The sequence below is a fragment of the Andrena cerasifolii genome, chromosome 2 (genome assembly GCF_050908995.1).
Source record: "Andrena cerasifolii isolate SP2316 chromosome 2, iyAndCera1_principal, whole genome shotgun sequence".
NCBI lineage: Eukaryota > Metazoa > Arthropoda > Insecta > Hymenoptera > Andrenidae > Andrena > Andrena cerasifolii.
In genome coordinates, this window is record NC_135119.1 from 20770973 (window position 1) to 20798639 (window position 27667).

At 38.0% G+C, this 27667-nt stretch overlaps 1 protein-coding gene across 2 annotated transcripts in view; it reads left to right on the forward strand.

Annotated features, from left to right (window-relative positions):
* The window catches only part of LOC143378812 (uncharacterized), a 38866-nt gene that overhangs the window by 5834 nt on the left and 5365 nt on the right, over positions 1 to 27667 (forward strand). For both annotated transcript variants that reach the window (XM_076830797.1, XM_076830798.1), the window contains exons 2-5: positions 19672 to 19760; positions 22103 to 22276; positions 25089 to 25315; positions 26364 to 26528. In XM_076830797.1, the coding sequence (XP_076686912.1) occupies positions 19718 to 19760; positions 22103 to 22276; positions 25089 to 25315; positions 26364 to 26528 (609 nt within the window). In that variant the 5' untranslated portion in view covers positions 19672 to 19717. The remainder of the gene's footprint in view (positions 1 to 19671; positions 19761 to 22102; positions 22277 to 25088; positions 25316 to 26363; positions 26529 to 27667) is intronic.

Sequence of the window (27667 nt, forward strand, 5' to 3'; positions counted from 1 at the left end):
TCAAAGGTGTGATTCTTGTTTGCTGGATTCATAGTTTCCAGTGGAACCTATAGAACACAAAGATTAAATCAGAATTATGGGATTGGTGGCTGAAGAACGGCGATTTTTCCGAGAAAAAAATTGTTCTTGTTTGTGCGATGCTAAAAACCAACCGGTGATTTTTAATATTTTTATCAAAATCTCGAATTTCTATGGACTATATCAGAGGTTCCGCGTGGAATGGCACATGTTTTACACATCCCGCAATTTTTTCAAGTCGATCTGAACCTCCGTTCATTCGCAAATACGGCAAAACGAGGAGGAGAAAAGATTCGAGAAAAACGGGTTTAAAGTTTCCGGGCAAAGGTGACGGTATAAGTTACCGCTTCACCTTTTTAGCTGCCAAATCAACGATTTTGTGAATTTTAATATGAAAAGATAGAACTTCCGGGATTTTATTCAGAAAAGATAGAAAACTTCCGGAAAATTCAACACAAAAAATCGATTTTTCGACTGCCTAGTCCCCTTAAAAGAATACGTCAATGTAGCCATATTAAAACAAATAACTACTAAAAATCATCAATTAAAAATAACCTTAGCGGCCCTAGAAAACACTCCGCGACCCACAGGTTGGGAATCAATTATCTACAGGCACCCCTAAATTCGAATTTCCCTCCAGTCCCACCAATTCAAATACCACAAAATAATACCTAATCCTTCAAGTTAAAGTAAACTCATTTCCCCTGTAAGTACACCAATCTTATTCACGTTTCGACGCGAAGAATGGTAAAAGAGCAGAGCAGGTTTAACCACCCTCCGCAATTTTTCGGTCGCCCCGATCACCGAACTTCGGTGCCCCCAGACGCGACCGCAACCGCTGCGGTACACCCGCTGCCGCGCAGGCCCGACTTCCTCCTCGAACTTTTTCGCGCGTTAGAAACCGGCCGAGAAATTCAATAACGCGTGACAATGAGAAACTATATTTCATTTCGATGGAAAACACGGTCCCGTTACTCCGTGGGCATGCCCCCTCCCATTCGAGGGCATTGGTGATCGATCGGGCAAATTGACATTCCTCCGGATCGCGTTGCTTTCTAAGCCGCCGTCACGTGCGCCGTATCGCCGCGCGGATATTTGCGAACGGACACGTGCAGCGTTTGACGTTTACTCGTGACCACGAACCATTTACATTTTACAAGGACTTGCGTGCGGCACTTTGCGTGCGGGAACGTTCGCGTCGTTCACTGCTCTCGTCGCGAATGCCCCAGCGCGCGCGCGCGCGCGCGGGGGCCGTAATTTATGTAACACAATTTTAGCGGCATCGACGCAGAACGCTCGAGCCGATCGGGACGTATATTATCTAATTTTACGAGCCCGCTAGCCGCCGATAGCCGTTTTCGTGGGCAGGATCGAAAAGCACGCGGCTCGGGAGGTGCGAACTGTGATGCCAGATCGGGGACGGGTTCCCTCGAGAATTTCCCCCACCTCGCGCATACTATGCCGGAGCTGCGTGTCCGTGAGTTGGACTCCGAAGCGCCGAGCTCACGAACACGCAGCTCCGGCGTAGTGTGCGCGAGGTGGGGGAAATTCTCGAGGGAACCCGTCCCCGATCTGGCATCACAGGGTGCGAAGCGTTCGGCCGCGCGACGGTTTGCGCGAAGCGAAGGTTGCGAAGACCGCGGAGGCCTTAGCACCCAGAAATTCACTCGGCATTGTCAATGTTGTCAGTGACGTCATCAATGGGGAATTCTCGACCGTCATGCCACACAAGTGTTTTACTGGCAGATGGAATGGGACAGTTGAGACACTGACTGGTCCTCAGTGGTTGGTTTCCGAGGAGCTTAGAACTCCACTTCTCTATGGGAGGTATAGTGCCTATCCGAGATATAGTGACTTACAGTGGCTCGCATTAATATTCGGACACTTTTTAGAGGAGACCAGGACAAAACCGGGGCCCTAACAGAAAATAAAACAGAAATTGAAGATACGGTTTATCATTATTAAAAGACATCAATTAAGCTTTGATTAATTGTTATATTGATTCATAAATTCTCCACTACTGTTCTAATTCAGTGTATAAACCTTACTAAAATGTATTTGTATTTAATATGAGAAAATTTTTAATAGCCAGTAGCAAAGCTTAATTGGTGTCATTTAATAATGATAAATCGTATCTTCAATTTCTGTTTTATTTTCTGTTAGGGCCCCGGTTTTGTCCTGATCTTCTCTAAATACAGTCCTGCAAGAGGTAGTAGTGTTGGGTAAGACCACGCTGAGGGACTGCACACCTAAGTCACTATAAAGAAACGTCACATTTGAAAATCGAGACATGCACCGTGTTGTGGATAAATTAAGCTGTATTTTCTTTAAATTTCTATTTAAAGACATGCACGTGTTGTAGAAATAGAAATTTAAAGAGAATATAGCTTAATTTATCCACAACACGGTGCATGTCTCGATTTTTAAATGTGACGTTTCTTTATATATATAAATATCATAAAAATGGCCCTATCCTCCGACCCGTCAATGGTATTTAACTCCTTAATCAGTTGTAGCCCATTTACCTTGAAGGTGGCTTAGAAAATAAACATGGGATATTATAATTATGACACGTGCGAAGGAAGTGCGCAAAAATGTTCTTTCAGCGATTCAGATTTCGTAAGTGCCTACACTCGAGCCGCGGTAGTGTTGGGAATTAATTAAAATGCGAGGGAAACCGGAATGTTTATCTGAAATGAGCAAGGCAGTGAACATTGCTCTCGCTTATAGCCGCTTGTCTTAATTAAGCAAGTGCCAGTGAATTCAATTCGCATGTGGGAAACACGTTTTTGATTAATATTAGTGGAGGCGTTTAAATAATTGAGAATCGAACGTGGTGTACATGTGAACAGAGTTAAAAAATGATGTTTTGCTGATCCGAAGAGTGAAAGGGCCCCGACTTTCTCTTTCTTATTTGTAACTGGGGAAGAAAAGCGGAAGTAACAGATCAGATTAAGCTATTCTATACCGAACTTCTCATGCGATTCGTTGTGTTTTGTGGTTTTCGTTGGCAATTTTTTAAATTATAAGAGCCACTGTACAAAAAATATGTTTTTCAGTGTTTGTACAGAAATAAAAGTATCCATGTGACAGATAATTTTGTCTGCAGTGCAAACATCAAAACTTCACAAAAAAAAAATAATAAAAATTCACTGTGACTAGGCTTTTATTTAAAAATGTAGAAATTAATTGTTTCAATGTAAGCAGGTGGCTCTAATAATTAATTCGACCACCCACTGTACATTATCGCCAAAATAATTCATGAAAAGCATTCGTCATATCATAGCGGATACATTTCAGAGTGAAATTTTATCGCTTTAGCCTCTGCATATGCATCAGCCACACCTTCGAAAATGTAAACGCAACAGATTGATGCGTTTCACCTTTCTTCGTGCCCATGCAAACTGATATGCATCGCCACAGCTGAAAGTTCATTATACGCTTCATCTGAAAAAAGGAAAAATTGGAAAGAGCACTGACCAGTGAGCAAGCAAGGTGAAAGAATAAAATCGACCTAGGAAGTATTCAGGCTTACCGCAGGCGAGTTATTATGATTATGATGCAACGGAATCGCGTTAAACTTGGCGTTGCACTGACAACCTGTTGTAACAAACTAAAAATGGAGAATCGACTTGCCGTAAGAGAGAAGCTCCGAGGTGAAATCAAGCTTCCGCTATCGAGATTCGTCCGGTGTTCGGTAGAAACCGGAGGAAAAGAATCCAGGTCGTTCGGCGCTCGAAAAGTGCGCGCTCGAACGGGAAGTAATTAAAATAACGCTCGCCTGGGTTCCGTAAACGGTGGAAAAAATTTTATGGGTTAAATACACCCGTTGCCAGGCTAAATATACTAAAACTAGGCTCCACGTGACGCTGTTGTATAGAACATACACAGGTTCCACGCCATTTCGAGAGTTGTCATTATCCGTCTGCTGGTTCCCCACGTCATGATCGATCAAGGTGGTTGCGAAGGGTGGGAATGTAAGAAATAATTCTGTTTTACATTGAAATTGCAGGAAATTGCTCTTCCAAGGGCCGGCGTGAACTTTTGCAGGGCTGAGTTCCAAAATTGTACGGTGCCAAAAAGAAACGCATATATATTGTACTTCTAAATTTTATAATAATAAATATCTATGCATAGGGCCCTGAAAAATTTACGACCAGCTTCTTATGGACCGCGGAGCTTTTTAATTATTAATTGAATAGAGTACACGATACAAGGGGGAATCAAAACCCAAATTTGAGTTTTAGGATGAGGAAAATCCAAATTTTAGTTTTGGGGAGGTGGAAATTGAAATTTGAGTTTTAGGATGAGGGAAATCCATATTTGAGTTTTGGGATGAGGAAAATCCATATTTGAGTTTTGGGATGAGGAAAATCCATATTTGAGTTTTGGGGAGGTGGAAATCCAAATTTGAGTTTTGGGATGAGGGAAATCCATATTTGAGTTTTGGGATGAGGAAAATCCAAATTTTAGTTTTGGGGGAGGTGGAAATCCAAATTCGAGTTTTGGGATGAGGAAAATCCAAATTTTAGTTTTGGGGAGGTGGAAATCCAAATTTGAGTTCTGGGATGTGAAGAATCCAAATTTTCGTTTTGGGGAGGTGGAAATCCAATTTTTTTGGGACGGGGGAAATCCAAATTTGAGTCTCCCCTTTTGGAGAGGGGGAAACCCAAACGATCTAAACTCCAATTCGGGTTTAAATCCCCCTTGTATCATCTACTAAATACCACATTACCAGTAAATTAAGTAACTACTAAACGGTAGGAGATGTCAAGGAACGCGAGAGGGCTCGCCTCTTTCAATTTCCAAGTGTAATACCATAGTGTCAATGCAAAGTTTCCTCCCATAATCAAAGATTATCAGACTCTTCACATATGATCTACACAAAATATTGGCACGCTGTGAATTTTTAGAAACTCAAGCAAATGCTTAAACATAAAGATTTTGCAGCTCGCTAAGCTTGAACTTAAAATTTCGATGCGCGTCCCCTGTACGCCGGCACAGGATTAAAAAATATTCACGTACGCGGCGGACACGGCTGAGCGCGAGTTAAGTTATGTTTGAACGGTGAAGATTGTAAAGGAAAATACATAAAACATAAACCATGCGTTGCATATATGGCGCTGGCAGGGTTTCGATGCAGAAAATGGTTAGAAAATCGACTTTCTTTTCGCTCCTTTCGTATAAGTATAATTAAAATCAATCCTGGTCTTCGACGACATCGGATCCGAGCGCTGGAAGGTCCCTAGTTGATGAAACTTGTTCGTCAGGGAGAGATCTTCGCAACCAGTGATACACTGGTTAATCCGCAGCGTTGTGTCGCTGGAATGAAGATCGTGAATACTAGCAGCATGCGTAGAAGCACGGAATTCAGAATGAGTTATCTAATCGCCAGATGTGAACTGGCTCTTGACAATTGGAAGATCCTCGGCAATTGTTCTCGCAACAAACGCATTCCCTGGGAACCACTTTCGAACAACGATCGCTCGCAGGATAACACGGCTGGCTTCTTAATGTGAGAATCGCTGTTACAACCACCGAAGTCTGCGTCCACGTTTGGTTACAGTGCCTGCTAGGGAGATTTCACGAAACGCAGCTCCTTGCTGGTTCCGATGAACCTCTTAATTAAATTATCACCCCCGATACGACTTTACGATCTTGCGAGACAGCTTCTAATTAAATTCAAAACTCATAAATGGCATCTACGTTGTCGCTACGCAATCTTCGGTTTTGCAACGCTATAAATTCACGGTTTTACAAGTAACAAGCACGGTTTGTTAATTAGCAGAGAGAGTTGAAATTGTGGAACTTTGGGAGTGGAAAATTTTTCTAAGGTCGGATCACGACGAAGGTGGAGGGATTAAATTTTTAGAAACGGGGAACCGGAGGTTTCCATGTAAATTAAATAATGTTTGAATCTTGGAGCCAGATTTTACCGAAATTAACCTGAATCGCAGGAAAGAATTAAAGGAATGGGTAATGACGACAGTAGTCAATCTTAAATTCAGTATCTTGGTCACATTAATCAGGCAATTGCGAATGTATATGTTGCTTTACGATCTTGTTAAAGAAGATTAGCATAATCAACGATACGTTGAATCAAGTGAAATTCGGTAGCTTAAAAATTAATTTTTACTAACACCATTAACAATATTAACATAATTACGTTTAAGTGCTGCCTAAAACTTTATACCTTATTAAAATAATTACTTGTATATGTTAATTCACGAGTTGCTAAATTCTTAACATTTTCACATTCAATTTAGAAAAACTGCAACGGAATGCAATTCTTCTTACAATCTGCTGACGCAGGTTGTTCCGGTGCGACGACCAGATTCCAGAAGTCCTCGCGCGATACCAGTTGTTCAAATAAAAATACTTGTCCTCGGGAATAAAAAAATACGATCCCAGGGAAACGTGGCAAGCATTTCGACCGACCATGATTCTTAACCTTGCGGGCAGGCAAAATATTTGTACCAGATTCAACCGTGAACTTGAAGAAAGAACGACCGTAGAGAAAGAATGTAAAGTAGAGCCTGCATCAATCGAATCTCCGTTATCCGTGTGCTCCACTATTCGAAAATCCTATTATTCAAGTGGCACTTCTTGTAGAACATTACCACTTCCATTAAAACAGTCTTCTATGGGGGGCCATACTAGTTCTGACCCTAACAATTCACTGCGAGGCTAATTATACATGAATGGCGTCAGAGTGGAAACGTCCCATGCTAGCTATGGAAACACGAGATGATTTACGAGTTAGAATCAGGCGAGAGCTTAACAAGAATTAGAAAAGAGAAAGGGAGGGTGTATCAGCATAGATACTTATATTAATCCATACAATATGGTATCGGAAAATCTATGATTACTACGTGGTATTAAAAGTCTCTCAAAGTATAAAAACGGTACCATTTTATAATATTGTCTTTCATTTTTGTTATTGATACTTATTGTCGATCATTATCAAAGCAGTGAGCACTCTATTAAGGGGAGGTTTCGGTCTAGAGCCCCAAAAAATAGGTGATCTTTAGGAATTAATTAAAGGAAAACTACTATATATAATTTAATGGGACTTTCTGCATTGTATTAAGGATGTCTTATATTATAGAAATATATTTTTTGTTTTATAATTAATCATTACAGACGGCACTGGGGAGTCGTTAAAGTCAAGGCGTCAAAAAATTCATCCAAATCGGTGGGACCTGTATCCCCAAAAGTTATTATCCGATTCGACTGAAACTTTTTTTATTTTTGAAGAATATACTTCTGGCTAGGGGGGAAACCAGACAAAAAATGCAAAATGACATTTTTTAAGAAAATAACGACACTTGAAGTTTGATATCCCTTTTCCCCTATATTTTTCGTCTTTCAACGCCTTTGAAAATTATAATTTTTCAATTTTTGTATTTTTTTCTGGTTTCCATCCTAGCCAGAAGTATATTCTTCAAAAATAAAAAAAGTTTCAGTCGAATCGGATAATAACTTTTGGAGATACAGGTCCCACCGTTTTGAGAACACTATTTCGAGAAAAACGCGTTTAAAGTTTTACGTGAGTGCCGAGTGGCCGGGTATTACCCATTTTACGAATTTCAACAAATCCTTTTAAACAAGTATTCCCAAAAGGTTGAACATTCGAAAAATGAAATAAAAAAAATCGACTTTTACACTGGAACCTCCCCTTAATGAATTCCCTCATTCAATGGAGGTTCCACTGTATCAGGTCTCCTCTTGGGAGGTCCAGCTGACTGGGCTTTCAAATTCTAATACGCAAATGTGTTGCATAAGAGGCAGCTTCCAGGCAGCTTTCAGTGTAGATCGGTTTCCTCAAGACGCGTGTTCGTTCTGTTCATAAGGGTGCGTTAGATTAAATAGTCGATCGTAACCTACCTTGCAGCAACTAGCAGCCTCAGCCATCTCTTGTTAACCTTTCCTCTTGACGGTGGAAGAAGTTACCATGCATGGGAAAGTACTTTCCTAAGGATTCTCACAATAGCAGGACGTTTAACCACGGCTGTAATAAATATTACGAAGTTCCGCGGAATTGTGGCTGACGCGCCTGCTGCATTCAATTGATCGCGACATACTGCTCCGCCCATAATTCTGTAAATCACGAATCCTTCGCTTTTCACTGACCATCCACTCCTCGTGCCTGTAAGTAGCTTTCAAATGGCGATGCTTTCCATTATCGCTGTATCAAAAGTGTGCAAAATCGAACGCAATCTGTTAAGAGTTTCTTTGAGGATGATTAATTGGGAGTGTTGCGTATTAAAGTGCATTTTAATTTTATTTCTTATTGAGAATTACGATTATGGAGCAGTAGATATGTTATTTCGAAGGTACGTGCCTGGGACCACGCGTTGCAGAGAATATTATTATACCATAAGAATATTAAAACTAACAATTAAAATTCTTTAAGCATTCTTGGATTTACTTATGATGATAAAAGGAGTAGCAGTACTTTTTTTTTAGTATACTTTTAATTAAGTTGCTTGTGGTTCAAAGGGAACCTAGTATTTTTAGGATACCACTGAAATTAAACCGTGCTATTTCTCGAATTTATTTTGCGAATTTATTCACAAAATTAAATTCTGTTTAGAGGACGGATTAGTATTTGAAACACGTCAAAATCCATTACCATGTTTTCAAAGATGGTAGCAATTCTGATTCTATGTCAAGTGCACCCATACTCGACAGATTTGCGAGCTCGATTACACAGAATCCTCCTGTTATTGTTCCTCCATAGAAGTAGGATTGCCTAACGAGATTACGTAAAAATTCTGTCACATGGAGACTACAAATTACAATACCCTAATGAAGTGGATGTTGCTACATATCATATTCGTCATTAGTGACACAGTAGCACAATAATACCCCAACTCCACTCTCTGTCCATAATTAAATCGAGGAATTAATTTCCAATTACACGATATGAAACGCTATCTATAACTACAGTTTAAAAAACCATCAAATTTTAAACTATTCCTTATCACATTTCTTGATAAACGTTCCCTCCGTAAAAAACTGATTTCGATTAAAAGTACACCCTCTGCTTCCATAAATTTCAATCCACCCCGTCTCAGAAGAACGTGTCGTACAATCGAGACTGTCCCCTTCGAAAGTATATATTTCCTAAAATTTAATTCGCTAAATAATCGATAGTGGGGTTTCGTTATTGCGATGGGCGAGTTGAAGAAAGTGAACAGGGAGAGTGGAGTCACGTGGATGATTGTCAGCGAAATTCGGTGGTGCGAAAGTAGGATTAAGAAAGGCATAACAGCGGGTGCTGGAACCGGTCGATGGTCAGCCGAATGACCATGATCTTGGATCTTGGCCAGAAATCCCGTTCTCCATTGATGACCGGTTTTAACATATTCGAGGAAGTGACAGTACCACGCGTACGGACGGCTGGCAATTATATATGGCCGTGGTTTTTAAGGGGACGTGGAAGAATTCCTCGCCGCGTCTTTTGCGATTCTAAATTAGCCAGGAAAAGGATACGCGCGTCGTTTCCATAAGTTCCATGGGAACACCTACCGCGATTATCATAGAACAGAGTTGGCTAAGCAGTGAAACTGTCTTAACAATCTTGTATGGTAATCGAACAAGTATCGTGCATTAGAAGACGTAGTATCTACGGGCCACGAAATATCTTCAATTTAAACAGAAACGCGCACTTTGTATTTAAATTTAGAGAGAACGAAGTCCAGGTAAGTCGAAATCCAAAATGTAACGTTTTGTCTGACTATCGACTGATTCCACTGCTGGCTGTTTTATATCCTTTAATTCCAGTGCTGGGTGAACTAATATGCAAAATAAGCACGTGCTTAGGGCATCAGGAGAAAGGGAGGACATTCAATATGGCTACTCACATTTTGCTAATTCGCTACATGAAAACGTAACTTCTTTTTAAAGTTTCCTCAAGCCCCTGTGTTCAAACATTTTCCAATTTCTTTCGCTCAGAATTTGTCGCTCTCAAACATTTATCGCTCCCAAAAATTTATGGTTCCCAAAAAATTGTCGCCCTAGGCTTTAGCCTACTTAGCCTGTACACAAATCCGCCCTGTTAACGCTATTCTCATTTTTAAACTTAGGTACATCCAGTCGTCGTAAGATGATGCTCCATTCTTCGTCCGCATTTGACAGATAAATAATTCGTGAGCCATTAATAATTCAACGCGATGAAATATAGATCGCAACCCCATAGGTTGAGAAACACTGGTATACAACATACCTACCGTCTTTTTTATAAAATTGATTTCTTCTCCCAAATACATTTAAACAGTTAAATGTTAAATCACGAAAGAGCTTATCTCTCATCGTCTCGTCTAATGGAAGACTTGGAGGCGTAGCAAGTAAAAGTGTCAAACGAAAATCCCCGTATTCATGAGTTCTATCGCGGAGGACCCTCGTTGCCCATGTAAATGCGACTATCTCCTTTAAGGAATAGCTTATTCGAACGAGAGCTCGCCTCGATATCACGACCGGGCTGTCTCGTACCATCGCAGAAAATCATACATTTTTAGCCGGTTACCCTTGAAGCAGATGGCAACGACCGGATGGCAGGGATGCAGGAATTTTGTTTTGCATTACTACGCGAGCTCATCAGATTAGCTGCTCTTGAACGGGGATTACCATATAAGCTTTATCGAGCCCGCATCGTAGTCGTCAATTACACCTGCGAAATTTCCTATCGCATTACCATACGGAACTCCCAGCGCCTGAGCTTTGCGAGACCAAAGACCTTCATGGTTATCTGTTTATTCGCCTTATATGGGAACATATCGAACCCGCACACGCCGATTTTGATGAGACTCTGTAGATTTGCAGAATACTGAAAAATATTTTTATCATTTTTAGTATCTTTTTATTATCGGCAATCTTCGCGTTAAAGGGGTGGAAAGAGCTAAACTTCGAGGTTGAAAACATATTTTCTGAAGTTTTCTAAAATCTCAGCAGGATTCGTCTTTAAAAAACTGACACTTCAAAAGAAAAATTTGTCCCACGCCTAATAGTTCTCGAGATACTTCCGAAAATATGTTTTCGACTCCGAGCTTTAAGGGCTGTTTTCACCCCTTCAGCATGAACGATTCCCGATAACAAAAATTACGTGCCAAATATTTTTCACTATTCTGCAAATCTGCGGAGGCTCGTCAAAATCGGCGTGTGCGATACCTCGGAATAAAATTTTATACCAAAGCGGAGAATTGTACCTAATGCAAACTCAAGATTTTCTTTCATATTTATTAGGTGGCTGCAGAAGCTCTTTCGCTCACTATTAAGCAGTGTTATTTACTCTTTTTTACCACACCTACTTGTACTTTTACCAGAAAAATAGCAAAAGGTCATACATATGTAGCCAAGTAACGTACGTTGTTAAAAAAATATTAATACATTTGTACTTTTAACACTAAACGTACCACGCCCGGTCGAATGACCGGTTTTAAACTCCGTTGAAAAATTCTGCATTAATTTGACTTTATGACAATTTATTTCCTAGCCGGTCAATCGACCGGTTACATATAAAGTACCGGCACATTAATTGTTAATAAAGAGGTTGAATAAACGAACTTTTCAAGCGACCTAACGCAATACAGTCACAAAGCGAGAATCTTGTTTCGTGATTTAAAAATTATTTCCTAGACGTAATTTTAACACGTTATTAAGAGATTTGGCTTTTAAATGGCAAATGATTTTCTAAACTTAAAATTTGTACTTTTGTCACGAAAATGGATGGCAAATTTTTGGTTCCCCAGAACGAAGTTTATCAGATTTTATTATTCGAGTGAAATTTAATTGACTTGGGCTTCCTTTTTGATGAAATTAATTAGTTGCAAGGGATGCTACACTAATTGCAGGACAGTGTAGTGAGCAGGTTCGCGACAAGAAGGCAGCGGTGCGTCGAAACTGGAGCAATGGCAGATAATGGGTTAAGTTTGCGGATAGCGCTCGTTAATGTGGTTCTCGTTCAGCTCATGCGGAAAGTTTCACGTGATCGAGCGACATAAATCCAAGCTTGAAATTGCTCTAGGGGGATATGTGAACGCCTCGAGACACGGCTGTCCGCTCACTTTTTCCTTTGCGAAACGCATACTTCTGCCAGCGTTGCGCCAAACGAGGAAATACAGGACATAGGTGCAATCGAAACGGGATATAGATACGTACATCTGTCTGCAACGTCGAAAACCTTCTCCAAAGCTCGCGGAATCTCGTGAACTTCGGTTGCCCGCTCGGTCACTTCGATTTCACGGTGAAAGTGAAAGTTTTCAGAGGAATTTAATATCGTTTTGAATAGAAATTCCCACGCACCGCGGTGTGCAAGAATGATACTAGCATCTCCCTTTTATAACGATCCAATAGCACATATGGTAGCTTATATCCTCCTCAGAGAGGATTTCTTAATTAGGCGACACGTCCTCTTCAACCCTTAGGGGGCGAATCCACGATGGGATTTTACACGAGACTTTTCTATCGCGGGACAAAAATCCCAGCAACAACTAAATGTAAATTTTCTCTTGCTCCGTGATTAGGCATTTTTATCTTTATTATTTTATTTTATGTTATTATTTTATATATATATTTTTTATTTCTTTCTCTTATTTTTATCTTTCTATGTAATAATGGTAATAATTTTGTATCTCTGTACACTAAAGGGTTTCCCGTTAATAATAATAATAATAATAATAATAAATAATGGAAATAGTCGCGAGGGATGATATTTTTGAAAATATATCGTGAAACTTATCTCGCGAGAGCCTAATTTCGCGAAACTGATGACAAAATAATTAAAACAATAACAAAATTGGGAATGAAATTATTGCCTTGTGAGATTAAAGTTTCACGTGAGACACGATATTTACACAAGTTTTGTATAAATTAGACAGGATGTTTTTGGTGAATATTATCAACATTATTCCAAAAATATAATTTTTGCAATATTGTTTTCAATTTCTCGAGAATTCTCAAGAATTATGATCTCATTTCCGATTTCTCGAGAAACAAAAAATATAGAGAAATCAGGAACACTAACTGTGAGACTACTTAGAGTGATCAAGTGATCTAGGTTTACCTCTGCAAATTACAATAATTACTAACCGTTGACTGTTAAGATTATTTTCTTGCCGCCAAGAACTGTCCACGTAAAATGAATTTAAAGCACTCTAAATAGTTTCAATACTCAGTAATAATTAACAGAGACATGTGACATCGCAACGTGTGTGGTTTTAGTTTTAAATTCCACTAAGGAGCGCCCTAAAATTCGTGTTAGTAGGAAAGTGCGTTATATTCAACGATTTTTTAATATACTTGGAACAAATTCTACGTATTCTTGAGACCAGAGTGTTATTTCCAGGATAGAGGATATATCTGTCTTTTCAAAGATGCGTACAACGAAGTGTAAATTTTTTCTTAATAATTACCATCGATATCGTGCTCGCGGCAACACGGTTCTTTACATAAGTGCGATTTGCTTTAACAGTATTATCTCATAATAAGCTAGACGAGGCAGTGGTTAGAGCGTAATTCCACTCGAGGACGATTTCGAAGGACACAGGAGGACCGTTACACGTTACAGTGATTAATAGAATTCCTTATTTAAAATTCCCAACACGGGCAGACTACGTTTGAACGCTCGCGATCTTTGGCGGAAAGATACTCAGCACCTCGTAACCCTAATGCGAATACATTAACGAAGTTAATCTTAAGACAGGGTTGTCAAATTAAAGATTAGTAAGACGACTTGCAAATCCAAACGAGGAGTCGATAATTCTGTTTCACGTAAATCCGAGGGAATTACTGTTTCAACTCACTTGATTAATTACTCGCATACTCTGAGGTGTAATGACTCTTTGTTCTGTTACGGTTCATAAAATTATTGTCAGAATTCTGGCAACAAGTTTGTCTTTGAATTTATAAAACAGACGTTACATCAACACTAAGAGCTTGGATTGTCACAGAGCTCTTACATAAACTAAATCTACTGGATCTATCACAGAATCCACTCAGTGGCGGATACAGCCACTCCCTCCCTCTCAAGGCAGATATACATATTTCAATTTGCAAAATACTTATTTTAACTTAGCAATATGAGGGAAAATATGATAAATTGATACCAAAAAAACACTCTTTCATTTAGCAGGAAAAAATCAGAAAGGTCCCTGGTTTATTTGTCAGACCTACGCCCCCCTCCCCTCCAGAAAATCTTGGATTCGCCTATGCGACCCCCACCCCTCCCGAAAATCGCAAATCCTCCCCTGAATCCACTAGATGAAGCTAAAACAATAGCTAACCCAAGATAAGACACAAAAAGTTGTGCAGAAATAATGAAACGTTCATTTGTCAAAGATGCATACAGAAATTAAAAAGAAAATTAATTTAGAACCAGAAGTAACGAAACGTTCATTTGTCGAGAATTCATGCACAATGCGACTGTTCCTAATGATGAACAATAATGAAATTCGAACCGTTTGTAAAAAGTAGGTGACCATCGCCAGTAAACAAATTAAGTCTCCCTTTCCCGACCACAAGTAACTTGGTTATATTAATAACACTTATGGCATCGATTTTTATTAATATGGCTTGGTGGATGCCCACTGTGATGCGTTTAACTGTCGAGCACCGAATAAAGCATCGATCCTTGGCCACCGAATGTGCAACATTCGGTTAACGTTTCTTCGGACGTGTTCCACTCGGGTATGCGATATTACAGTGGTATGGAGCCGTATTTGTGAGGCCACTCCTTACTATGGAAGTTACGGTATGACTCAACTCGGTACTCGGCAGTCCTTGAATTACCGCGAGTAGAAATTTCGGTTTCTTCCGCTAACCCGTTTCCCAAATACGTCATATTTTGTAAACAGAGCACGGGCGTTAGTGAAAGAAATTAATAGATTTCTACGAAATCCATTGCAAAAAGTGTCTGTACCTCTGTATTCACTTCAAACACTAGGCACGATGCGTAAATACTCTTTTTCTGGACTAAATTACCTCCACTGTTACGTAAGAGTTGAAGCTTCAGATCCCCTGAACGGTTGTTTTATGACGAGTCCACGTCGAAGAGTGTATACTTCGCTGTTTGTATCGAATTTGAATGGAAATTGAATAAATTCTGGTATAGTTTACGTTTCCAGAGTCTCTGCATGAAATTATCATTTCCTGGATAGCATCTCAGGAATGGGATGCTAAGTAAAGTTCTTTTCTAGATAGAAGGAATATAATTGTGCCTTTTTGCATCGTGTTAAATAAAAGTGAGGGGCAAAAGAAATAAAGAAAGTAGAATATGTTGGCTGGAAATAGTTCTGGTGTCTAGCAGGTTGTAGCACTGCATTCTCAGAACAGGTAGCGAACATGGCGACACGCTTTTGTTAAACCCCTGCAGGTAAGAAAACGTATCTACTCGTTTCTCTTTATCTGTTAATAAAGGTATAACTGCCGTTATAATGGCAGTTATTTAAGCTTCATTGGTTATTAATTCAACCGTATAAAAAAAAGGAATGTATAGTTCCGTGTGATAGAAAAAGTGCGTTTAAAAAAGAAGGACCATTAAGATGATGAGAAAGGCATGGTCACAAAAAGGTAAAACTCATTAAGCGGTAAAATATCTCGGTTTTATAAGATTCTCGTAAGAAGCCTAAATTCTAGGAACACCCCGTATATTGTAGATACGTTATTCAAAATTGATTTTATTAAGCAAGCGTGTGCCATGAAAATTATGTAAAAGAATATGGCTAGCCACTAGCAAGTGTGTAACGAATAATCCTTTGTTAAGAATCGCGCTTCCTTTCCCGTTTTATTGGAGCGTTTCGCGATAGAAACGCGCGTATCTGGGATTGCTCGCGCTTTTCACCGCGAGCGAGCAGATTATATGAACACCTTGCCGCAATATCTTGGGAGAACACGAGTGAAAGGAACGGGTTATGAACTCGCGATACTTCTTCCAATACTGGTTTAGTTTTATCGACCTTATATCGGAGATGGGCAAAATTTTGTTTTAAATAACAAGTTCGAATGCTGAATAAAAGGTAAAAAATTATTCGTCATGTGTCGAGTAAGGTTAATTTTTTTATTTGTCGAACTTTTCAACGTCGAATAAAGTTCTCAACTTTAACTTTAACTTTAACTCTGACTTTAACTTTAACTTTAACTTTAACTTTAACTTTAACTTTAACTTTAACTTTAACTTTAACTTTAACTTTAACTTTAACTGTAACTTTAACTTTAACTCTGACTTTAACTTTAACTTTAACTTTAACTTTAACTTTAACTTTAACTCTGACTTTAACTTTAACTTTAACTTTAACTTTAACTTTAACTTTAACTTTAACTTTAACTTTAACTTTAACTCTGACTTTAACTTTAACTTTAACTTTAACTTTAACTTTAACTTTAACTTTAACTTTAACTTTAACTTTAACTTTAACTTTAACTTTAACTTTAACTTTAACTTTAACTTTAACTTTAACTTTAACTTTAACTTTAACTTTAACTTTAACTTTAACTTTAACTTTAACTTTAACTTTAACTTTAACTTTAACTTTAACTTTAACTTTAACTCTGACTTTAACTTTAACTTTAACTTTAACTTTAACTTTAACTTTAACTCTGACTTTAACTTTAACTTTAACTTTAACTTTAACTTTAACTTTAACTTTAACTTTAACTTTAACTTTAACTTTAACTCTGACTTTAACTTTAACTTTAACTTTAACTTTAACTTTAACTTTAACTTTAACTTTAACTTTAACTTTAACTTTAACTTTAACTTTAACTTTAACTTTAACTTTAACTTTAACTTTAACTTTAACTTTAACTTTAACTTTAACTTTAACTTTAACTTTAACTTTAACTTTAACTTTAACTTTAACTTTAACTTTAACTTTAACTTTAACTTTAACTTTAACTTTAACTTTAACTTCAACTTTAATAAACCTAACCCGGCTTATTCGATCCTTGAATAACGAATAAAATTAAAGTAACTTTAATTCGATCCGTTATTTAAATAATTTTTTTATTTAGTTAATGCCCAACTCTGCCTTATACCAGTTTGCAAGTATACCTTATCGAAATCCCGATTCTTTAAACCAACAAGCACCATGAGTTACTCTGAAAATCATAGAGAATATTTCAAAATGGCTACATAAACAATTATGTTTATTTTAAAGCTTGCTAATCATCCCCATCGACATTTCTTAATTTTCTTTCGCAGCAAACTTCTGTTTCTGATGCTTTGCATACCTATTTACAATTCATAAAGTAAGTTTAATGGATAAATAGTGATTCTTTTACATAGAGCTTCTGCAAACACTTTGCTAGTACATTTTTAAAAAAAACTGTGCAAGGTTTTGTCAAAGAAGTAAGCTTTCCAAGGGAGGAAGTAATTCATGCTCCTTGAAGTTCAACGAATCGATCTGAAATCACGAATTCCAGTCATGCCCGTTAGGCATCCAAGCTGGAACGGTATCGCCTTTTACTATTGTTTCACGCTAACCGATTACCAACGCTGCCAGCTCTTATGCAATAATTTCGTTGGCTTCTTAACGGCGCGCGACTTTATAAGTGTGCGTGATGAGATCGTGCATCATGAGGACGCCATTCATACGTTCCGAAGCTGTATCGCATACCGCAATGGTGCATTGTGCCCGAAACACTCACCCTAATTACATGCACACGCCACTTAAAGCTCGGATCAAACGAAAAGCTAGGAAAAAACTTTTTCCAAAGATTTGGCATGTGTGCAATTTGGGAAGTATTTATTATCCAGATCACGTTACGACTCCTCAGTAATTTCTTGGGCAAAGATAAGTCGAAAATAAAATTCTCGATTGAAATGAAATTTTAATTCTCAAAATTCAAAAAATTATTCTTGATTTTTTCCTGTATGTAGCATCGCAACCACCTGTTTAAAATCTGTATCTATTTAAGTTTCAATTGTTACGTGGATCTTGTACAAAATTTCTTATTGTTAGTATACCATCTGCTGTTCATGAATTATCGTGTAACGCATAATAATATTAATAATACATGAATATGAAGAAATGTCCGTTCTGTGTACAAACGTGTCTAAATATTAATACGTAGCAGCGCTTAATGAAGAGTTCTGAGTCATCAGGCCGAGATGCCTGCAGATGCTTCAGTAATAACATATCATCCACCTGCTTGCAGTTGCACCTACAGTACCAACACTATTCCCGCGCCTGACGCAACCGACACTTTTCCCCGATTGTTTATAATCCCATCTCCTGAATATTCCCTCGCGATCGAACGGCTCGCGTGACATATTACGTACAGGATATTTGTTTAGGACAATTATTGCACAGGACCCATTATGTTGATGCCGGTGGCTGTGAAGTTTATGGCATCTGAAAATAGCGTTCAGAGACTTTCGCACATTCTTTCATTACCACGTGTATATTATGTAAACAGCTTTTGAGTTTCGTACGAACGCCACGAGCGCGAGCTGAACGTCCTGTCCTTCGAAAAACGAATCCCCCGGCGCGGCGTTGGTTTTAGGAAAAGGGAAAGTACAATGCCGCGATGAGTTACACATCAATTGATTGTGCAATTGCAATTTGTAATTTGCTGCAGACACTCGAGCAAGCGTGATTTAAATTTGAAGATTGAGATTGAATATGTGCTTAAGAATACTTGGAATAATTGAAGCCGACGAAGCTCTTCGCGGGCTTAAGGGTACTTGGCAGTCGTTCCTGTCTAAAATGAAGCATTTCTGTTTCAATTAATTGCAAAGAAACCAATTGAAACTGAGTCTTGTTCTTTGGCACGAAGTTTATTAACATCATGAGCATTAAAAAAATTGTTTGTGTAGTCAAAAATATGCATTATATATTACGCTACAGGTGGATCATTAAAAAGGCTTTTTAGAAAAAGTTTCGTTTGTTTTGCAGGGATAACTCAGAAACGGAGGTTCCAATCGATTCAAAACAAATTCGGGGATCTTCACAAAATGTGTAGTTTCGGACCAGACCTAAATTAAAGTTAATGAAAACTCTTATTCTTTATGAAAATAAACTGAAACCCCATTGAGATCTCATTGATGAGGTTTTACCATCCCCCAAGCCCCAAAAGGTGAGGTCTTAGTTTATTTTCGTAAAGAATAAGAGTTTTCATTAACTTTAATTTAGGTCTGGTCCGAAACTACACATTTTGTGAAGATCCTCGAATTTGTTTTGAATCGATTGAACCCTCCGTTTTTGAGTTATCACTGCAAAACAATAGAAACTTTTTCTCAAAAAGCCTTTTTAATGATCCATCTGTAGCGTCGTATATAATGCATATTTTTTACGATTATTTTTCAATGCTCTTTTTGTACCTGCCATATTTTTTTTTCTACTGTCACACAAAAATTCAGAACAATAGTTCAAGATACAATAAAACAGCCTGCCAAACCTCAAATTAATTTGTCGAGCCGTTTTTGTAAAAAAATTCACAAAGAATTACCTATTTTTTCGGCTCAACAAGGCGCAAATCCCCTTTGAAGCTCCAACTAAAAAGGGACGCTCCCCAACTCGGAAATTCAACGAATTATGATTAAAATTATGATTTTTGGGTTGATTATAAAGAAACTCTGAATTCACCACTAAATTCCGATCTATTTTTACAAATTAGTATAAGATTAATGTTGGTTGTTTTATTTTGTTTCAGAGTGAAGATTCATGCGTTGACGAAGAATGAAATCAGACTGAACACGATGACGTTGAAATACTTCGTTATTGCCATATCTTTAATATACGGTGAGTATTCGTGGCCCTTTAAATACTAATTGCGTGGAAAAGTACTTAGTCACTTGCGATTAGCTAATAGTGTAGCTCGCTTTCTGAAATCAATCATCGGCCTTTTCTCTTCTCGTCTTCCCAGACTATCTAGTATCTATCGAAGCATTCAGTACTTATGTTAATAAAGAACAACACACGCACAATTTCAACGCCTCATTTTGTTATCGTTATTGTAACCCAGGCCTCAGATTATCGAAAATCATTTCACCTTTTATTACACGTGTAATTAAAGTATATACACTTGAAATGCGACAAGGGAGAAGATCTCGACACGAAACTAGCTATAATTTCTTCTTCGTCTGACGTCAATCGATATCAAGAGGAGGTCAACGACCTAGAATAATGTTATTCAAATTTCAAATAAGCACCCCTGAGCATAAAGAATCTTATTTAAATAAACGTTAAAAACATTCAAAATGATGATCGCCTATGTCACGATACTTTTGCAAACAGTAAAAAACTGTTCTATTTTGATTTGGAGATTTGGCACCCCTAGGCTAACCATCGTCAGTCGCCCTTTTCGTGAAATATCATCGAAGATATTAATTTAAAAGAGTGGACACAATTTTAGAATTAATTGAATACGAGCTATTGCTAATTTGCAACATGCAAAAATGTGAATCCTTTTTTAAATTTCCCCCAGCCTCTGTGTTTGAAGATGTTAGAGTAAATAGACAGAGATTTTTAGAAACTAAATTTAGACTACAATTTAGAAAATAAAAAGTTACAGGTAAAAACAACTCTTTGAATTTTTTTCCGCCCAAAATTTGCCGCTCTTAGTTCGTATACAAATCCGCCCCCGGTAATACGTCTTTGGAGCACCCTGTATATATTTTTCGTAACGCCTCCATCCAGTGTAAAGCGTGCTCATCAAAAGGTTTCAGTACGAATGCCTGAGGCGTTTCTTTATTACCAAATGGCTACTCTTTCCCACACTTGCCACGTACTAGGCAGATCGTACGCGTATGCACGTACTGTTCTGCAATGTAAAGGACTTTAATTCGTAAGCAGCGGCGTGCTCGCGCTTTCGTTACAGCATCGAGTTGCTTAAAAAATTCTGACACGCCTTTCGTGGCCGAAATTAACAACGATTGAAATTTAAATCTCGACGAGGAGCAGACGAGCGACGTATCTGCTCAATTGCCAATGCAACTACGTAAGCAAAAATTATTCCGGTTCGAGATTTCGGGGACGAACATTGCTCCTGAACGCTCGTGAGTTTACTTTAAATGATTGATTGGCGAGTGACGTTAGAAACTTCGTAAAGTCTTGGGATGAAGTATGTTGAAAGTAGGTTCGAATCTGACTGAATAGTTTCGAACAGTTCACGAGTACTTGGAAAACGAAAAACAATATTTTTATAGGTTCGAACTCTCTATAAGTACTTTGAGAAATGGAACCTGTACTTTCAAGTATAATCTTTATGATATCCTATTTATCAACCCCACGAATCCCACGAGGTGAAATGTTTGTACATATTGGAATTCACTCGGATTCGTGAATATACATTAGGGTGGCTCTTATTTACTCTTGGTAACAATTTTTTCAAGATTTTCTTTAGCGCACTCTGCAGAATAGTTGCAAATAATTAAAAAAAAATCTGTGTAAAGTTTGAGCTCGATCGGATAACGAGAAAGGGTGCCCCTGGGCCCTTAAACATTTAAATCATTATTTAACAGCTCGCGAAGTCGATTTTATATAATATACTCCAAGTTATTGATTAAATAGAAAAATATGTCAAACAAAAGTTGTAGATCCGGACAAGGAGCATTTTTTATGTTCTATTACTTTTTCTCGCGAGACAAACGGTTTTCGATGAAAGTCCGAAAAACTAAAAAAAACTTTTTTCCCTCAAATTTTGAATTTTATCGAAAACTGTTTGTCGCACGAGAAAAAGTAATAGAACATAATAGATGCTCCTTGTCCGGATCTACAACTTTTGTTTGACATATTTTTTTATTTAATCAATAACTTGGAGTATATTATATAAAATCGACTTCGCGAGTTGTTAAATAATGATTTAAATGTTTAAAGGCCCAGGGGCACCCTTTCCCTTCATCCGATCGAGCTCAAACTTTACACGGATTTTTTTTAATTATTTGCAACTATTCTGGAGGGTGCCCCGAAGAAAATTGAAAAGTCGAAATTAAGAACCACCCTAATATACATATTGAACTTGATCCCATCGTAACGCAACGCATTGCATAAAGTCGTTACGTCTCGCAAGGGCCATTTCCAGCTGTCAATTGTTCGCCGTGGGAAAACCAGCGTAGTTATGGAATATTTGGTTTCACTTTTAGTTACAGAATGCTCGGCCCAAGTTTACAAGAGCCATCCGGCCGAGACTGCTGCAGTAATCAAACCAGCGGTTGTAAACGATGATTTTATTACACAAACCGTCTATGGATTCCTGGATTTCACTACTACCATCGGGAACACGGTGATGGTATTCAGCCCACAAAGCGCGCCGGCAGGTATAATCTCGCATTTTTACTCTGATAAAAAATTCCTTACGTATAAAACCCACTGTACCGTAATATCATCGACGCATAAAAAAGATTTTCATGTTACTGAGGAGAAAATATATATATACCTACTAAGGAATAGTGAAGTAAGATTTACTTCTCTTCCTTATCGTTTTACAAGTTTCCAGTTCATGTTATTTTATGTACTACTACTACGCATTGGGTGTTCATAAATTCATGCTACGAATTTTACAGTAGTATTAGGTACGTACTGTAATAAACAGAACAGTATTAATAAACATGGGTTCGTAAACCAGTCGTTTCCAGGGGCGAATTTGGAGTGAATTTCTTTGAAATATCATCAACTATTTTAATTTCAAAGAGTCCAGAGAATTTCAAATTAATTCACTGTGACAACTCGCATATCAGTTACTGCTAATTTGCTACACGAAAAAAAAAGTTTATTGTTTTTAAAGTTGCCTCAAGCTTCTGTGTTTAAAACTCTTTCAATTCCTTTCGTCCAAAATTTACCACCCTTCCAAATTTGCCCCCCTAGGCGTTAGCCTATTATATGTTCAAATCCGCCCCTGGTCGTTTCCCAGTTGCAAAGTGAAAGTATACCTATGCATACGTATATTCCATTTATCTTGTATAATATTTGGAGCATAACTCCTATATTAATTATTAAAAATTAATAAAAAGAACTGCAAATTCCGGACGAATAGAATCGCTAGTTTCTTAAGAAAATTCCCAAATTCTGCTATGTCCTTAGCCCAAAAATAGGATTCCCACCTTAAAAGAGGTGTTCAAATTCAAAACGTTGCCACTCATCTGCGTGCACAGCTTGCTGCATCATTTTTATTAAGACCTGCACAGTCTCAAAAACGTCTTTCCATTACTTCTTTATAAAAATCCTCTATTTACTATTGCAATTCACTTAAATTATGAATTATTGCCGAACGTTCCATACGTTTTCAATTCCCTCCAGAAATAGTAATCGAAGCAATATCGGGCATGGCGTTCGAATTTAACCAGACAAACACTATAGCCCGTAAAATTGGTTTTATCTTTTTCAATAAGCATTACACGACTGCAAAGTTCCTACTGCGAAGTTCTGAGTATCCTTCACACACGCATACGTTTTTCTTTCACCGACATGCGTACAGTACTCGCTGTACGTCCTTCGTCCCTGTTTACCACACTTACCAACCAATGCTGTCGATTACAGTAAAATTCGATTTTTACATAATTCCGTTCCCAATACGCAGTAATTGCGGCTAACGAATTACAATTACCATAAATACGAGGCAAGCAAGGTGTTCAGTTAAAGTATAAGAGATTAATACGCATGAAATGACATATGCCGTTAGTAAAAGAGAAAATTGAATCCTGTAATCAACGTGCCTTTTTATATAATCATGTGACCCCGTCGGAGTCGCGAATGAAGCCAGGGTAATGTCCACGAAAATTCGATTGCGAAATTCCTTGAACTGTACGAGGACCTTGAGCCAAAGAGGATGTTATTCCTGGGCAAAAGTCACTAATAATTTCGGTTAGACCTTGCCTGGTACATACGAAGTCATAGTTGATACCTTATCCTGTTTGTCATCTTATTGTTCGTCTACCGTCGTGGATACAAGGATGCCTATTGTTCGCGTCGTCCTGCGGCCTTTAATTTTTAGATTGGTGTGCTGGGCGATATATTCGAACCTTGACTACTATCAGAGTACATGGAATATGGATTAGGGAGAAATGCTGGTCCTTCGAGTAAGATATGAGGAATTTTCTCGAGTTTCTTGACTCTTGGGGTACTTTCCATTAAGCAATTAGTAGTAACATCAAAAGGGGAGCACAATTAGTTATAGAGAAATAAAAATAGTTATTCATATAACAGTGAATTCTGGTTACCGATTATTTATATTTATATCGAAATATGAATTCTGAAACCCTAAACCAGTAACGCACCCAGAGGAGCGCCACGGGGGACTCCACAAAGAAGGGGCTTTGTAAAAAGAGAAGAAAACTGGATTTTATTCTTTAAATAAATTGTTATAATCACCTAATGAATTTTATTGAATTTGCATAAAAAATATTTTTATCCGTTTAACTCGACTACAGAGCTGTAATTATTGGAATAATTTCGAATACGAATAATTTCTTCGAATATTCGAATCTCAAATTCGAATTCTCTGGTATTAGAATTCTTTGGTATTCGAATTCTCTGGTATTCGAATTCTCTGGTATTCGAATTCTCTGGTATTCGAATTCTCTGGTATTCGAATTCTCTGGTATTCGAATTCTCAGGTATTCGACTTCTCTGGTATTCGAATTCTCTGGTATTCGAATTCTCTTGTATTCGAATTCTCAGGTATTCGAATTCTCAGGTATTCGAATTCCCTGATATTCGAATTCTCAGGTATTCGAATTCTCTGGTATTCGAATTCTCAAGTATTCGAATTCTCAGGTATTCGAATTCTCAGGTATTCGAATTCTCAGGTATTCGAAATCTCAGGTATTCGAATTCTCTGGTATTCGAATTCTCTGGTATTCGAATATTCATTACAGCCCTAAACCCGTCTCCACCAAGATTAAATCCTGAGTGCGCCACCACCCTAAACAGTAAGAAATGCATAAATACCTCCTTAACTTGGAACTCGTAATGTAGACTATACTTTCTCTATCATGCAGGCGCTGTAAATACGGAAGAAGAAGAATTGTAATGCGATATAGACATATTTACATTTAAGATTGGAAATTTCTATGCAAGGTCTTAGGATGCTACATATGTGACTTCGATTAATCGCCGACTACGGTCTTTCAGAAGGTGAAAAGGAAGCGAAAAGCAGCGTCTCGATTATCCAGACGAAACCGACCGAAACGCAGGAAAAAGCGGTTCTTGATATTCAACCAAGCAAAACGCTCAAGCCGAGTACACGGGAGGAAACGAACAAACAAGCTAAAGCCACGAAGATCGTCGTGAATTCCGTGATCGAGCAGAACGCCATTAATTCCTCCGACGATAATGGACCACGGGCCCCGAAAAGCCAGGTGAGAGAAACTAAGAGTGTTCCCCAGGAGTCTATAATTATGTGGGACCGTAAAGTGCCATTTATCTTGAGCTTGCTTAGGAAACACTTAAGCAGATCAATTATTAATCTTCAATGGAGATGACAAATCTTTGGGCACATTAGAGGCAAATTCATTTTCTTGTTTCTTTGTCTGCCCTTTCATTTCCTTTAAAGCTAAAATTATCGTTTTATGTCGTTTGATCCTTCCTGGCGGGTTTTTCATTCTGGTCAACATTTTCAGTATCAAATTCAAATTTCACGGTTTTGCGTAACGCGTGACGTGCTATAAATAATGTACGTAGGATCTGCTCGGTAAAGTACTCATATTCTTAAGCAGGAAGCAAGGTACTTTCCCCTTCGCGAGGCAAACTTTTCCGGTTTTAGTCGTCTATTGAACGTATATCTGCCTATATGTAAGCACACGCGCGTAGATATACACGTACAAGATTTCTACTTTCAAACGATCACGTAAACTTGACGTAAAAGATTGCTACTTCAACGTGATATCGCAAGTGACCCAATATCTTCAATAAATTTCATTGTGTAACACTTGGTGGAATTTTAATAACCAGTCCTATCTCAGAATGGAGAATCTAAATTTTCTAACAGTCTTAAATTGATATCTTTAAAAAAAAATGAAGCTTACTACGTATTACAGAGCCATGTAGCTTTGTTTATAAAATTGTAAACGTTCTTTTTAAATCCGAGAAAATTCATTTTGAATGCAGTTTGTCCCCATTTTGGTGGCAGGCCAGGTTTTTTTGGATATAAAGTTCAAGTTTGGCGACTGTATTTAAATCAGAAAATTTATCTTCTTGTGTCAGAAGGATGTCTTAAAACATTTGGGTGTGCTGAGAATGTGAAAGCTGTAGAAATAGACCGATACATGTACGATTAGAAGGAAACTGGGTGATTTTAAATAAAAAACGGATGTTAGAAATATTCGAGTGAAACGTATGGAAGATATGAAACAGTCGACTGTGTATCAGAACCGTGTATTTTTCATACGAATAACATGCAATCTTCAGGAATTGGCCACTCAAGTGCAATCGATGACAAAGAGTCCTGTCGTGTCCTCGCAAGTGCAAATAAAGTCGAAGGACGAAACGCCCGGTGTAAAGAACAATCTTGCAGAGCCTGAGTATGACTTCCTGTCGAAGCAGCCCGCAGAAATAATCGACGAGACATACAAGGTAAGAAATATTTCATCGACTTCCTCTAACTGTCCACCCTTACAACGATGCAGTCACTTCTTCTTGATTAAGCAACAATTCTTATCAATGGGTCTATCCGCTGTAACGCCCTAAAAAATTACCGCTGATTGGAAATTTTTTCTGTTACAAACAAATGTGTTTACTAAATTGAAGTTTTTCTATTTATTAATACGTGTTCTGAGAATTCCAGAAAAATTATTTTCATATTTTCTTAACGCTTGCTTTCGCCAAAATAGGTGGGTGTAATGTGCGCTGTAAAAAAAAGACGCCTCGATCGCGAGGTCGATTTTGAGGGACCCATGTGTCCGAAACAAAAAAACCAAAAAGATTTGTAATCAGTATGGTTATCGGCATGTCCCGAACTAGATTTAATTGGATTGATGAAGAATTAAGAAAATGGTGGGCATCCAAAGTTGCAATATCGAAATTAGAACCATTGAAACCATTCATTCTGTGACCAAAAAAAATTCCAAAAAACGGCTCTTCCCTAAGGCGTTACAGTGGAAGGACCCCTTTATAAACTTCTAGCCTTGTTTCTGTAAACGCCATGGGAAAGCAATGCGTTCCAAATCATTGATCCATGATGCAATTTCGCGCCTATCAAGTTTCCTCTGGATGCATGTAATTAACATTGACACGGATTGTTCTGCTGTATGCAAATACGAGATAAAGCGACTGAACCAGAAAGTCTAGTTCCCGGTTCTGCGAATTAATAGATTCTGGCGTATTCGCCGCGAAGTGTGAAATTTCGCGGAAGAAGGTTCAGAGGTCGACTCGAGTAATCGTAAATTGCATACGCGGAGGAGATATCAAGTAATCGCTGATTTCGGCTGAGAATATAATTCTTGCCGCATATTTCGCAAATAAGGAGATTATATGATATAAAATTCAAACTTTGAAATCGCATTCCAATTGAATAGTTAAAAGAAATGCTTGCGAAATATTTACAGGGACATCGCTTAAGGGGGTGTAGGACTATTGAACGACTGAAATCGACGGTTTCTTGCCGGTTGGATTGCTTAGGTACCAAATAATCACCATACGGGCATTTTTCACAGTTTTTTTATGCACGCTTTTACGAGTAATGTAAAATAAAAAAATTGTCAGAATGTTGAAAA